The sequence below is a fragment of the Hydra viridissima genome, unplaced genomic scaffold (assembly GCF_058129835.1).
Source record: "Hydra viridissima isolate aposymbiotic clone 2 unplaced genomic scaffold, HvirCarnegie_v1 scaffold_12, whole genome shotgun sequence".
Taxonomy (NCBI): Eukaryota; Metazoa; Cnidaria; class Hydrozoa; order Anthoathecata; family Hydridae; genus Hydra; species Hydra viridissima.
Genome location: NW_028324311.1, coordinates 9,453,729 through 9,470,091, shown reverse-complemented (window position 1 = coordinate 9,470,091; position 16,363 = coordinate 9,453,729). Strand labels below are relative to the sequence as shown.

General features: G+C 28.6%; 1 protein-coding gene across 1 annotated transcript in view; it reads right to left on the bottom strand.

Annotated features, from left to right (window-relative positions):
- Positions 1 to 257: 257 nt before the first annotated feature.
- The window catches only part of LOC149881131 (uncharacterized), a 132,342-nt gene continuing 116,236 nt past the window's right edge, over positions 258 to 16,363 (bottom strand). Inside the window, exons 2-3 of the mRNA XM_090068286.1 lie at positions 3,460 to 3,839; positions 258 to 3,066 (exon numbers count right to left, since the gene is read on the bottom strand). Of these exons, the coding sequence (XP_089924412.1) occupies positions 2,388 to 3,050 (663 nt within the window). The 5' untranslated portion in view covers positions 3,051 to 3,066; positions 3,460 to 3,839 and the 3' untranslated portion in view covers positions 258 to 2,387. The remainder of the gene's footprint in view (positions 3,067 to 3,459; positions 3,840 to 16,363) is intronic.

Genomic DNA, 16,363 nt, shown 5'->3' with positions numbered 1-16,363 from the left:
TTATGACACTAATCTGACTATTTTTATATATGGCCTCTTTGTTTCAATAATTTTTAGTTAACGGTAATTTGCTGCCGTTTACTAAAAATTCCTTTTGTTACTCGAAATTTAATTCTCTATAATAATATGACAATAATAAAGGACCTCCCTTCCCCATTTTTGCTTTAATGGTGGTCAGGAGAATAGAGTTATTTTTATTAAGAGTAATCAAGTTTTTGATGAAGACCTTTTACCAGAATAAAAATGTAAAACAATCATTTACATGTATAAGAATTTTTTCTTTCCTCAAAAGTGTTACAAATGCAAACTAAGATAATTAATTAGTTTAACACCTTATAAAATTTAAGTAACTCGATATTTGACAAATGCGCAAAACTACAATTACAACCCCATGTTTAAAAAAATCCCCTAAGTTACGTACAACAAATTATTAGGAATAAAATAGAGAAAATTAAAAAAAAAATTAACTAATTGCATATATTTATATCATTTTAACTGACAAAAATATACAATAAAAGGTAATCAGGTTTTCTTTTTATAAATCGTATAAATGCGTCAATCGTAAATCTTAAAGAAAAAAAAAAACACCACATAAAAACTGAAAATCGTTTTGCTTGTTTATAGTTACCTATTTTGACATGGGAGTTAATATAAACATTTATCAAAAATGTAACTATAAAATCTGTTTCGAAGTGCAAAAGGCTTAACAATACTAAAATAAAAAAAATCAAATTAAGATATAAACTGAATTTTCAGCATAATGTTGTCTTGGCTTTTAGTAAATAAATAAAAGCAGTAGGTTCCAAAAGTGAAACTACCTATTATTCATTTTTAACAAAAGACACTAACATGAAGGTAAGCCAAGCAGTCTATCAACACAAAACATCACAACAATAACACATAACAATAGAATATTTACACCCTTGATCCTAAAATCCAGCGAAAATAACAAACCAATTTAAAATATGAAAGGCAAAAGAGGAAAACCAATTTAAAGTTAACTATATATATATTTATCTTTTTACTAAACATATAACTACATAAAAGTATATTTGTTTTTATATTCAATATTAGTTATTCAATTACTTCAAATTTAGGACATTAAAACACCCTAGATTTAAAGATCAAGGTTGCATACTCTCCCATACACATTACGCTAAACATTAACAGACATTGTGTTTCCAGAATAATTAAAAAAGGCTAGACAACACAACCTAGCTCTAAGGCAGTAACACCGCCTGACACTAAATGCTGCCAAGTCACACCTCTGCTATAAGTACACCGCTTGGCTGGCAAGGTTATCATTCTTGCTCAATATAATGCCAACTCACACCACTTTGAAAACATGGAAACAACATAATTTAAACATATATTCAGCTATAAACAAATATGGTTTCATATAACACATATCAACATATTAAATGACAGGTATATTTATCAAAAACTATGAAAAAAATATTAAAGTAATAAAAAAAATATAACATTATTTGTGTAACACTTTTTACCTACCATACCATGAATGAGATGTTTATCATTTTTGAAAAACAAACTATTAAATGCTCTAGTTCTTGAACATGCAACATATAGTTGACCATGAGAGAAACACGGTTTTTTGAGATATACCCCAACTCTATCAAATGTTTGACCTTGACTTTTATTAATTGTCATTGAATAAGCCAATCTGACAGGAAACTGACAACATTTCAGAACAAAAGGTAAATTAGAATCTGATAGAGCCAACTGAATTCGAGGAACAAAAACCCATTTACCACCAGAAACACCCGTCAAAACCTCTGCATCAATATAATTATTTTGAGGAGCACAAACTTTCATTTGAGTACCATTACATAACCCAGCTTTGAGATCTAAATTTCTAAGTAGCAAAATTACACAACCAATTTTCAATTTTAAACAATGAGGTAGCATACCTGAAGGAGTTAAGCTGTTCAAAAATTCAACAGGAAAGTTATTTCTTTCATTAAGGTCATCAGTATCAATTTGATCAGCACTTAAATAAATTTTGACCTCACCCGGCAGACATTCAAGCACTTCTTCATTGATTGATAATGAATCAACAAATTAGTTGGTGTTAAAATCACGCGTTTAGAATAATCATTTTGATCAGCATCTCCAAAAATCTTTTCAACAATTGATTCATTTTCTCTAATAATTTACTGATTTGGTATTTCAATGCATCCTTTAAAAGGATCCTCCTCTTTGACAGGTATTGTTCCATTCCCAAGTTTTAGTAGCCATTGGGAAAATTCACCTTCCCCATCTTGTACTCTCATACTTTCAGTTAATGCAAACTTCTGCACCCATTGCCAATGCGAAGAACATTTTATACACAACTCTACTATTTCAGCTGGTTGTGTTTTTACACAATTCTAATATTTCAATTGTTGAACATTTACATCAAAATTTTCTAGATTTAAGCCTAAAAACTGATCAATAACAGGCAGATTGTGATCAGCCAGCATTTTACAACTTTGATTAATAATCTTTTCAATTTGATAAAGAGTAGCTTGTTCAGCTATTAGAAGTGGGATTGAGCGGTGAATGAAATCTTCCATCATAAAAGGTTTGCATGTATTCCAGAGATGTAAAGGATTGTCAGATTCACAAAAGATCAAAATAATTGAAAACAACTGTCTAACTTGCTTTGGCATACATGTTAAAACCGCCTCAGAAAGAGTAATCTGCCATTCAGTGTCATCTTGCAACAAACCTTTCAAAACACATGCTTCACGAAACGTTTCAAGGACAATACCATTAACAGTATGCACATCCTTCCAAGATGTTGCTCCTTTTGCTTGCAGAAGTAACAGTTTAAGAAAAAACAATTCTCCAGTTGGATTAACTTTATACATTCTTACTATCACCTTATTACCACCCCTTTGTCTAACCTTCCATTTACAATGTTTATCATCAAATATAAAGTGATAAGGAATGTCTACATACGAATAGCAATGTGCTCTTTCATTTTCAGTATTTAACTTAAAACATGCCATTAGATGCATATCACCTTGAGCTGCACGATCTAAAGCCATTTGTTCTGCTCCTTCTCTAAAATACAATAATTGATTCTCAGGTAGATGTTTACCAAGTCACAGCACTTTGAAAACATGGAAACAACATAATATAAACATATGTACCAACTATTAACACAATAAATGTGTTTAAATATGTATATAAGGTTAAATATATACCTTACATACGTATTTAAACACATTTTTAAAACAATTATATAACACATATTAACACATACACAAACAATAAAAAAACACTTTACATTATTGTAAAAACACATTGATAAAACAACTATAAAGCACTTATTACCACATACATATCAAAAAAGCATAAATGCAAACACTAAGAGTGTGCAAACAAAAATTTTAAAAATGACGCAAGAAAATTTAAAAAGATTCAAAATATATATTTACAAACAATACTCTTTACCTTCTTTTTTTATTTTTTTAATAAGAACTGTGATCCTCATAACAAAATTTAACCTTTACATACAATAACATGTGACATGCCATGTCAGTGTTGGCACAAAATTTTAATTTATTTTTCTAAATTTTCTAAAAAAGAACAAAAATAGTTAATAGCATCACAGAAATTTCAATGTAGTAATAACCATTTTATGGAAATAGCATTAGTATAACTTTAAATAACATCCATACCCCTATTTTCCTTCTAAAAAATAAGATAAAAATAAAACTGCAAAAAGAAAAACTAAAACAAACAAAATATAAACGATTTAAAAACTTAAAATCCTTTCTACTTTAAATCTTTTCTACTTTATCTAATAAAAATTTAAATCCTTTCTACTTAATCTAATAAAAATTTAAATCCTTTCTACTTTATCTAATAAAAATTTAAATCCTTTCTACTTTGTCTAATCAAGGACGTATTAATAGATGGCAATGATATATTAAAAATCGCAGTGGCTGCGGAACCGGCTGCTGGATCTTTAGCTCTGGCAGCTAGAGTACCGGCTGGTCTGGGTTCTAGCTAATGACGATGACGTAACTTTTAGTTGGTTTACTTAACATCCGCAGCTAGAAACTGGTAGTTCTACGAAACCGGCTGGTATTATTTATTTTGATGAAAATGGATATTGGAAATCTGTTTAATTGTTTTAATAATCCTTAATAAATATTAAAAAAAAATTAAATTTATATTTTTATACGTTCTTAATTTATTAAAACTGATATATTATATTTTAGTTATTTGTTAAACTTTACTTGGAATATTTTACTTGTTAAATTTTACTTATTAAACGTTACCTGTTAAACTTTACTTGTTATACTTTTCTTTTTAAACTTTACTATTTTTATAATTTAATAATTTTTGGCAACTTTAGTGGTTTTCAAATCTATAATATATGTATTAATTTATGGCTCGGTAACAACAACTTATTTTCATCGGAAGTTGGTCAATTTGCTATCATTATTATATGTATTATATTTTATATATATATGTATTTACTTAAGCGTTCTTTTTTCTATTTTTATTTAAATTTAAATAGCTGGGAAAAAAAAAAATTTTTGAAATTGTGCAGGCTAACTTAAAAATGACCATTCTGCCAGCGCTTTTTCAGGCGCTGGCATTAAAGTTCAAATGGAAAAGACTGCCCACCCCTCTTTGTATGAAGCACCAAAGAGTACGTGTTTATTGTCAAATCAAATTCTCTCCTATTTCTATAAAATCACATCAATCTTTCTGTTAATTTGCAAATAATAAATTTTTGTACATATAATCTTGTAATATAATAATTAGAAATATCAAACAAACAAAATCAACAAAAACAGCAACTTAGCAATTATATTGAAAATTATACTGCTGGTTTTAACGTTTAATAAGTAAAATTTAACAAGTAAAATATTCCAAGTAAAGTTTAACAAATAACTAAAATATAATATACCAGTATTAATAAACTAAGAACGTATAAAAATATAAATTTAATTTTTTTTTAATATTTATTAAGGATTATTAAAACAATTAAACAGATTTCCAATATCCATTTTCATCAAAATAAATAATACCAGCCGGTTTCGTAGAACTACCAGTTTCTAACTGCGGATGCTAAGTAAACCAACTAAAAGTTACGTCATCGTCATTAGCTAGAACCCAGACCAGCCGGTACTCTAGCTGCCAGAGCTAAAGATCCAGCAGCCGGTGTCACGTTAAATAAGTAGCCCGTTAAAAAAGTAGACAAGCGAGCTATCTACGCATGCGTCATATTACGGCTACTTTTTTAACGCCTATATGCGTTAAATAAGTAGTTCGTTAAAAAAGTAGACGAATTGAACTATGTGCGCATGCGTTGTATCAACAAACAAGCAGTCATTTAAGTTTGGAAAATGTTAAACAGTGCATGCGATATTTTTTGTTATCAGAGGCCATTATTTGATGTTTTATTTTTTAGCTTATAGTTTTAATATAAATTATCCGTTAAACTTAGCTCGTTCTTCTACAAGAAATTTTACGAGTTCATGCTTAAATTTCTTGAAAAAAGATTTTCCGACTACTTTACGATTTTTGAACGTTAAATGAGAATTCAATTTAAATTATATAAATAGATGTACAGATACGCAGATAAATGGGAACTTAAACTTTAGATTGGTATTAACAGCACGAATTCGTGTAGAATTATTCTGATATTTTTGCAGAAATAGTCCAGGAGAAATAAAATTAATTCATTTACTCCAGAAAACTGAGCTTTGTAAAACACACGGGTTTCACTCGACAGCGATGTCACCTAAATGGCGTATATTAAAAAAAACAACAAAATGTGACCTAAATTCATAACTCTTTCTTTCGCTGTAAAATGCTTTAAATTAAAACGACGTTGAAGAAACCACACGGTTAATACTAAACATTTATTTCCAATCTTTTCTGTAAAGCAATCGGGTATATATATAAATATTTATATATCCATCTCAATACAAAAAGAGCTCAGTAAAGTCAGCACGTGCTAAGAACGTTACTCAAAATACATTTTTCCAGAATATTGAACAAAGCGCAATTCTTGCTCGAGGATTAGGATGACGCTCTTTTTTCTGTCATATTTATACATCAAGTACAGAACATTGAAAAGTAGTCAATCAAAACTCTAAAAACTGAATTGCTTAGATGTTTTTTCCTTCCTGTTCAAATGCAAATGCAGACATTACTCTCGATACAGTGCTTCTTAAAACTCCAAACAACTCTGTTATTTCTGTAACACTAGCGCCTGCCATACGTGCACCAAAAAGTGTCCTCTTTTGAAATTTGACTAAAAGTCCGTCAATAAGTTTTTTTTTTTATTTATTTCTTAATTATGATCTGAAAAAAAAAAAAAAAAAAAATTTTTAGAGCAACATGATAAAGTACATGAATAATTAACTAAAAAGCCACCAAAAATATTTAATTTTGAAGATTTTGCTCTTTTAAAGCTGGTGTTCGTAGTATTTTGACCAACCCCTGTATATTTAAAAATCTAAAAGACATTGATATTATCAACTAAACTTGAATGTTAAAGTTTATACTAAATAATACTAACAAAACATTCCTATGTCTCTACAAGATTTCTAATTAAACACAATACCAGCAGAAATAATACATAAAATTATCTTCAATTCCCAATTATGATTATAAATGCATAACAAGAAAAATTCAAATGACAATCAATTATTATTCTCTTGTCTGCACATACAAAAAGAATTACAGTCAAAAGAAAAAGCACACCTTTTATGACTGTCTAACACAGTAACAAAAGGAAACATCTCTAATTTACCATTCTCAATACATTTCAGGTAATGTTACCTCATTTCATGTCTCCATAAAACTAAACTTGGATCAATACCATTGCATAAAGCTGTTGCATTTGCAATTGCAAAAAGACCACAATCATTTCCATTTTTTTGTGTTTGACAATTCATCACTTCCACAGTTAAGTAGTTGCTTGTCTTACAATTCAAGTAGGAACATCCAACTGTGTGCACTGATAATGGCACATCATCTTTATTTGAACTATTAAAAAGTGAATCGTAGTACTGGACACACTTTGAATGTGAACCAACATCAGAGGAGACATTACTTAAAAGTACCCAGTGTGATTTTCTAACATTAACTATTTGCACAAAAAGATAACTTTCTGAATGAATATAACTAACTGAATTAAAAGAACTAAAAATACATGAACTTTGAAACCCAGATATTCTAGGAAACTGAAATGAAAGTAAACTATGTGCAATATCTATTAAGGTATCATCTAGTCAGCCAGATGGGTTTTTTAAAATATTTAGAGCCTCAGCTTTAGCCTGTGCTGACAACTTAGAATAAAAGTTACTGGCAACAGAAACTGCATGATAAACTTTAGTAAACTCTGATCTTCTACATTCACTTTTTTTAACGATATCTTCAAAATCTGATTCAACACTTTTGAAAACAAAATCAACTGGCTTCTCTTCAGCAACAACTAACATTTTGTTTCTGTTATAATTGCTAGGAAAAGAGGAAGATTTTCTCACTTCATTAACTTTTGTTTTCTTTCTCCCTAAATCATACCTTATTATAGATGTATGTTTTGCATGTGTTCTTTTACCTAATGCTGTGGAAGAGCAACTAGAATTTTCTTTATAGGATTCTTCATTTATATATATCGGATCAGTATTTTGCAAACAGTAACTATGATCTTTTAAGATATCTGTATAGATCAAACCTTGATTTTCTTCTAAGTACGGCTTCATATTGGGTAAAGCTACAGCTGACTTCAAAAGTTTACCATTAACAGACACAACAGCACCAGTTGGTTTAAAATCATTAATTGTAGCAGGCCCAAGCCAATCATGCTCCATATGACCACTACCTTTACGACCAATCTTTTTGTAATTCCTTACTAAAACCTTGTCACCTACTTGTGCAATACAAATATTCTTATCTACTATAGCATGAACTGAAATACAAGAATCCATTCTTTCTTGAATTTGGTCTTCAGTTGCATTACCTTTCAAAATGGAAATACTATCACCAATAAAATTAGGATTACTATCATTAAGAGCTAATGTTGAAAAAAGGCGTGCTTCTCTGCCAAACATTAAAAAAAATGGTGTGTACTTAGTAGAAGATTGTACACATGTACGGAGACCAAACAAGACTGGCTCTAATAAAGTATCCCAATTATCCTGGGTTTCATTAGCTACTTTTGATAGAGCTCTCTTAATAGTCTGATTCGTTCTTTCATCTTGTCCATTTGTTTGTGGATGATAAGCAGAGGTTATTAAATGCTTAACATTAAAGGTAGAAAATAAAAATTCATTTAAGTCATTTACAAACTCTCTACCTTGGTCTGAAATAATCTTTTTTGGAGGACCAAATCGATAAAACAAAGTAGTAAAACATTTAGAAACAAAAGAAGCAGACTTTTCTGGTATTGAAAAAGCTTCAACATACTTACTCCAAAGGTCAGTAACAGTTAAAATATATTTGTTACCTTGTGTTGTAAGTGGAAGGGGACCAATAAGGTCAATACCTAAAATTTCCCATAATTCATTAACCTTGATAGGCTTCAGTTCTGGAGCACATGTTTTAATTTTCTCCATCCTCTGACATTTGTCACATTCTTTTACCCATTTGGTAATATCATTAACCATACCTACATTACATTATAAAAAGTATAAGTATATAACTCTAGAAATTGTATTCTCTTTACAATAAAACTAAAAATAACCATGTTAAGTCTTTTTTAATGTAAAAAAAAAGTGATTATTTTAAGAGAATATTTAGTGAAAAACAAACTCAAATACTCTTACCTAGCCAGTAAAAAGCACTTTTTAGCTTTACTCTGGTGTTACTAAGACCAACATGGGCACCATGATTTGAGTTATGCACATCTCTAAAAGCAAGTTTCTTTTCTTCATCTGTTGAAAGAACTTGTAGCTTATGACAAGCGTTTACGTAGTACAAAATTCCATCTCAAAGAAAAGGATTAAATGGATATAAATCTAATGTGCCACATTTTAAATCAAACAGTACAGGTTATGGCTGAATTTCAAATTAAAAATAGATTTTTTTAAATAACATATATAAGTCATACCATTTATATGGAATATTTATATATATTATATCTGCAATAACTTATCTCCAAGTAACCTTAAAGTTAAAAGCAGATATTCTTCTAAAAGTCAATACATACCAAAATATTGAAAATTCTTTGCATATTTTAGAAATGATTTACGCTGTTTCAAACTTAAAACTTTCTTAATTTTCCCATCACAAAGATATTGCTTAACATCAGCAATAGAATAGTCATGGACCACCATTTTCTACGTTTAAAATCTCAGCTACTTTTTTAATGCTGTGGTTTAGGATCCTTATTTTGAGAGTTATAGTATGTTTGGGCATGCGCAGGACTGTTTTTCTACTTTTTTAACGAGCTACTTATTTAACGTGATATTTACCTAACGGAACAAGGCTACTTATTTAAGGATAGATTTCACCTACCTAACGGAAACTCACTGATCTCTATAATAACTGGATAGCGCAACTCCGTGCAAAACTTCTTATTTTTTGACGCCAAAATCGCCATATTGGAAAGCCCCAAAAATTTTAATCCCGTAAGCTTTAAGTTCTGTTTTTCGGCTTATCGCTTTATCGCTTTATCGCACATATCAGATTTCATTGTTCTGGGGCTTTCCAATATGGCGATTTTGGCGTCAATTTTGATATTAGAGATCGATGGCTCCGCGCAAAATCGGACTATCTGCAATCTCCGCGGAAAACAAATTTGGCATATCTGCAATCTCCGCCAAAAACAAAATTGCCATATCTGCAATCTCCGCGTAAAACAAAATTGGACTATCTGCATTTTTGCCAGATACATTTTTGGACTATCTGCGTTTTTCGGGTGCATAAATTTTTGGTGGTGTTTCTTTAAATATTTGAAGTTTTTTATAAAATTCTACAATTTTTTAAATAATAGCGATTATTTAAACATTTATTAATATAATTTTTAAATAATAGCGATTATTTAAACATTTATTAATAGCGATTATTTAAACACAAAACCTTGATCATAACTTGATTAAGTTTGTGAGTAATCAAGTAGTTTTAGTTAAGATAAATATGTTAAAAATAACTTATGTTATTGTTAATAATAATATAGCATATGTAACAAAACATTGTTATGTTACATACTAATTGCTAAATTCATCATACATACTTTGTCAATTTTATTTAGCCTTGTTGTTGTGACTAATAAGTTTAGATCAAATTAAATTCTTGTTATGTTATGTTGCAATGTTGCTAAGTGGTCTTTATACACAAGATCTGCATATAAATATATACAGGATGTCTGCGAAATCAGGGAAATGCCAGGGAATTCGGATATCTTCAAAATAATCAGGGGATTATCAGAGAAATTAGGTTAAATTTTAGAAAAATCAGGAAAGATGAGTCTTTATCAAACTTATATAACTTAAATAAGTTGTATATAGTTCACGTAATCTAAAAGTTTATTTGGCAGATAGTTTTATGAACTTCTCTTGATATATTTAATGTGGGTTGTATTATTGTTTATATTTTTGCAGTTGAAGAGCATTTTTCTAAACGAGAAATAGGTAAATATCAGGGAAAAGCTAGGGAAATCCAACTTATAATATTGGCAGACACCCTGTGTATATATATATATATATATATATATATATATATATATATATATATATATATATATATATATATATAACTATGTTAGTGTATTCTATAAATAGAGTGCTCAATGGTCTTAAAGAGCAGAGCAGTAATAAATTAGTAAAAACACTTATCTAATTTTTTCTTCCACAACTTGTTTCACCATCAATAAGTAATCAGGAAGGTTAACAAATTAATCATTAGTTAACATGTTATATATTAACCTTATATATTTATAAACTTATCTTTCACCATCACTAGGTTCATCAGACTTCCTGATGAACCTATTGATGGTAAAACAAGCTGTCAAAGAAAAAAATAGATAAGTATTTTTGCTAATTTATATATATATATATATATATATATATATATATATATATATATATATACACACATATCACAATAATTTTGTGTATATATAAATATATGTATGTATATATATATATTATACGTGTATATATAAATATATGTATGTATATATATAAATATATGTATATATATATACATACATATATTTATATATACACATATATATACACACACGCATTTATAAATATATATATATATATATATATATATATATATATATATATATATATATATATATATATATATATATATATATATATATATATATTGTAACCTAGATCGTAACTAACAAAATTATTGTTATTAACCTATTTTTGTTCATTAAGCAATCAAACTATGTGGAGTTTTCTTTGTTGTCTACTTAAAACCATTCTTTTTTGGAGATGCCACTTAACTGAACACAAACTAGTTAAAAACTCATGCATGAGTATTAAACATTATGGTTTCCAACTTTTCTTAAACTTGGTTTATCAATAATTAGAATCAAAATCAAACTGAACCTAAGGTTCAGTTGGATTTGAGCTCTAAACCATTAAACATTGGTTTAATCAGATGTCACCTCAACTGCATTGATGATCAAACAATTTTGGTCCAATTATATTTGATAATTTTTTTATATCCAAGACTTTGGGATGTAATGATATATAAAAAAGGGTTGTAATTTTTTTACTATGATAGTAATAACTATGATACAATCAAAAATAGCTGTATTTTTTCTATAAAAGAATAATTACAAAATAACAAAAAACTGCTGTTTTAAATAAACATCCTTAACTTGCACATTGATCTGAATATCAGGCTTTTATTACTTTTACAGTATACCCAATATAATAAATTATCACATTTGTAATAGACAATATTAATTACTTGAATTTAAATTATAGTCACATTTAGGTAACTTTTAACTTTAGAAATTATAATTTAACATACAAACACAACTTATCTAAAAACATCTATAATTTTGTAGTCCTAACATATTTTTAAGATCTAACATATTTTATTTGACGATAGCAATTATACACTTGAATTAATTAATTTTGTAAGCTAAACAAACCAACTTGTTATTTTCACATTTAACCAAAACATGACTGACTGCTATATGCTATATAGTATACCTATATAGTATAGATAACACAGTAACACTACTTTTTTTTTTTCTGTTGAAAATAGACAAACTTGAAAAACACCAAACAATGTTTCGAATAAGCCTCGTAAAACTGTAAAACGTTTTCTTAATCCAGCAGCATTTTAATTTCAAATTAAATTTGAATACATAAAATTGGTTTTGCGATCAGCTACACTTCGATCAATTCATGATGTGTATACGCTTACTAAGTTCAGACTTGAGATTAAAGTAGATGCAGACTGTTCTTATTTTAGCCGCTAAAATGATGTTCTAAAAATATTGTAAATTTTTCATTTGCATTAACATACCATATCGTCAGCTCGGAATACAAGTGTCGTATACGACACTGTGTTTAAATTGAGAATTTTGCATTTAAAGTTTAAAGTACAAAAACTCTTTATGTAAATTTAATTACAAGTTGAAATTTAACAAAGTTGACTAAAATCAATATAAGTTTTTGTTTAAATTGTCAAAAAAACAAACAAAAAAAAACTTCCCCTGTAACTTTGAGCACGATTTTTCAAATACGACAAATGTATTTCGAAATCAGAACATTTTGTCGGAATACAATTGTCATAGATGCAATTAATTTGATAGTAGGTGAATTAAAGTTAAATTACTTATGTTGTAACTAACAATGACTTATAGCATTAATATAATTTTAGTTTGACTGTCTCTCGCATTTTTTTTCTTTAATTCATTCCCGGTAACCAATTTATCGACATTATATACAGAAATATACAGTTTTCAATCTTCAAGCTTCTTATATAAAAATTAATAAGCTTCTTATACAAATATACTTATTGACAAATTGAGTATGATGTAAGGTTTCACTTACTCAATTTATAAATAACTAAATATTCACAATTTTTTCTTTTTTTACATTAAGCAATTTTTATTAACATTATTTATTTTTGAATAATTAAAAATAAAATAACTAATTTATCACACATATCTTTTAATTTGTCTGGGAAAAATGATATAAAAAAGTTAAACCTTAAATATAAAAAACAAACATTTTTCATTATTGTACCTTTTTTTTATAATAAAGAAATAAATATATAGAATGTTTATTAAAACATTTACAAAGTGATATATTTAATTGTTCAGGCTTTGTGACTTAAAAAGAGTATTATAAAATTCAAGATCATCGGCAACAAAATATTTGACTCAAGGTCATTTAATTTTTTTATCTGAGAGCAAAAAACGTGTTGAATCATTTTTTAATGGAGGAAATTCTTTCAGAACTTTAACTTTCTGCTAATTTTTTTCTGAGGGGTACCTTTTACCAATCTTTCTTCAATTAACTGACCAAAGAACGATTTTTTTAATTTAATATGAAAAGGTAGATGTTTTTCATGACACATTAGTTTTACCTTTGCAAAAGGCACTTTATGGAAATATAAAGACTTTGAAGCAAGTTTGAAGTTTTTGATGTCATCTTTGTACATTTGTATGACTTTCAATTCTACTCCAGAAGTTTTTTCAACAGATGACAGTAACTTGAATAAGGTAGGAGGGCTGTAAATCTATTGTATTGAAAACTATTTATCAAACTGCTTTTTAAAAATAGAAAAATTATTGTTATTAAAAAAGTAACTTAGAGTATTATAAAAAAAACAATGCATAAATACAGTTGATGTAAAAATAAATAAAAGGTAATAATGAAAGAAATTTCAAGAGCTTATTTAGAATGTAAAAATAATGATCTCTTTAAAATTATTTGAACACAAGACGTATTGTAATGAAATCTTTGTACACAAGTATTATATATTTGCTTTTCATTGCTAGGAGAAATTATAGTAGAAAAAGATGAATAAGTAGGACCTTCCGCTACATATCCAGGAGTTTCTTCCTCCATTTGCTGGTTTAGCTCCAATACTGTTGGTATCGGATTATCAGCATCAGAAGCCATAAAATACTCCAAATTTGTTATGAAATATTCCATATTTGTTACTTATCTTTACAAACAAACGATATATTTATAAATACTGTTTAGTTCTTTTAATTACGAGTAATAATTTTTATTTACTGAACATTTCGATTCAATTCAAAGAAAAAAAAAAACAAATGGGATGTATCACTTTTTATTTACAAAAAACACATGTTAAAAGTAAACAAATGAACGGAATATACGTAGTTAAATCTAAAGTCACGTGAGCAAATAGAAGGCTACTATTGGTCTACGCTAACTACAACAAATGTACCTCGAGCGTCTCGTATAAAAAGTTCATTTACGACAAATGATCTACTGAACTATATTGGAAAAAAATTTAATTGAGCTATCGGATAATTTTTTCTAAAATAAGTCCAAAAAAAATAGATAGTTCGCATATATAAGTCATTTATTTCAAAAATGTCGAATACGACACTTGTATTCCGAGCTGACGATATGTCATATAACTATTTAAAATAATTACTTCTAAACAAAATCAAATGTGGCAAGTGAAACTTTGTGTTAAAACTTAAACAGATTTATATCTCAGGAATAGATGGAAAATAATGCAATTACTGTCTTCTTATTAACAACTTATTTCATGAGATCTGCCATTTGTAGTGAAATCACATTTTGACAAGGCGCATAATTTCATGCAATAAAAACTTTGAACGCCCGGAGAATGCAGATAGTTCAAAAATAAAGCTGGCGGAAAATGCAGATAGTCCAATTTTGTTTTACGCGGAGATTGCAGATATGCCAATTTTATTTTTGGCGGAGATTGCAGATAGTCCGATTTTGCGCGGAGCCATCGAGATGCGCTATCCAGTTATTAGAAAGCTTACGATATGAAAACTGCAACGGCAACGGAGACGACAAAGGTCTGGATCGAGCGGTTGCGACTTGCAGTTGCGGTATTCCAATAAAATTAGTTACGAATTTCCGCTTCAAAAAAAAGAAAATATCTTGAAATAAACAGAAAAAATTTAAAAATGGCTCCTTTAAGAAATGCTAGAAATAGTTTATTACTCGCATTAGAATCAAATATCATAGACGACGAAAAATTTTTACAACTGTACAAATTAAATTTGTCTAAGAATCCAGATTTACCGTTTCGGAGTTTTATTTAGAAATTTTGTTTTTTTGTTTAAAAATTTTAGCAATTTTGTTTAGAAATCATGTCTGATGATGAATGCAAAAGTGATTTCTACGTAGTGATATATATCGCTAACTCAATGTACTTCAACTACCTCAAGAGTTTGTATGTTATAACGGGTTAAAAGTTACTCCGGTGGGAAGCACTGTATATTTTTTTAAAACGGTTTTCCTACCCATGAAGATACTCGATATGATACTCGATATATATATATATATATATATATCGAGTATATACATAAATATATCGAGTATATACATAAATATATCGAGTATATACATATATATATATATATATATTTATACTTATGTATATATCCTAAGTTTGTATCAGAAATTAAATAATTACTTTGTTACACTTTTGGAGCAAGTACTACTTTGATCTATTTACAAGCTGTTTTCAGAAAACGCGAATTTCAACGTTTTGACGTTGCGTAAAAAGTTTTAAAACGGCATTTCAGGGAATCCCATCCATTGCGCATGCCTAGTGTCAAATATTTATCATAAATAGTAGAAGTTGCCGTTGCAGTTTTCTTATCGTAAGCTCTCAATTATAGAGATCAGTGCGGAAACTTAACATCATATCTGCGCATGCTCATCGCATGCGCAGAGCTATCTGTCTACTTTTTTAACGGGCTACTTATTTAACGTGACACCGGTACCGTAGCCACTGCGATTAAAAATAACTAGATGTCTAACTTCCGCTTATTTTTTGGAGCAAAAATCGGCCATTATGGGGGGGCAAGTTTAACAAATCAAAAGCTTCGTACTTGTTTTGTTTTGATAAATAGCGTAAAGATTTTGCCCCCCATAATGGCCGATTTTTGCTTCACATTTTCTTATACCGATTTACGGCAGTTAGACATCTAGTTATTCTTAATATATCATTGATAGATGGACGTTCAACGCATTTTTATAGATCAAAGGTGCCGCCAATAACCCAAAAACTATGCTTGTTACCGTCAATTTTCTAAATTCATGATACAGATACTCCGACTTCTACCCGTCAAATTTCCGTCAAAAAACCTCCCTCAGTAAACCCATTATAATTATGCATTACAGAAGCTTATGGTTATAAAAGACAAAAAAATTAATCAAGA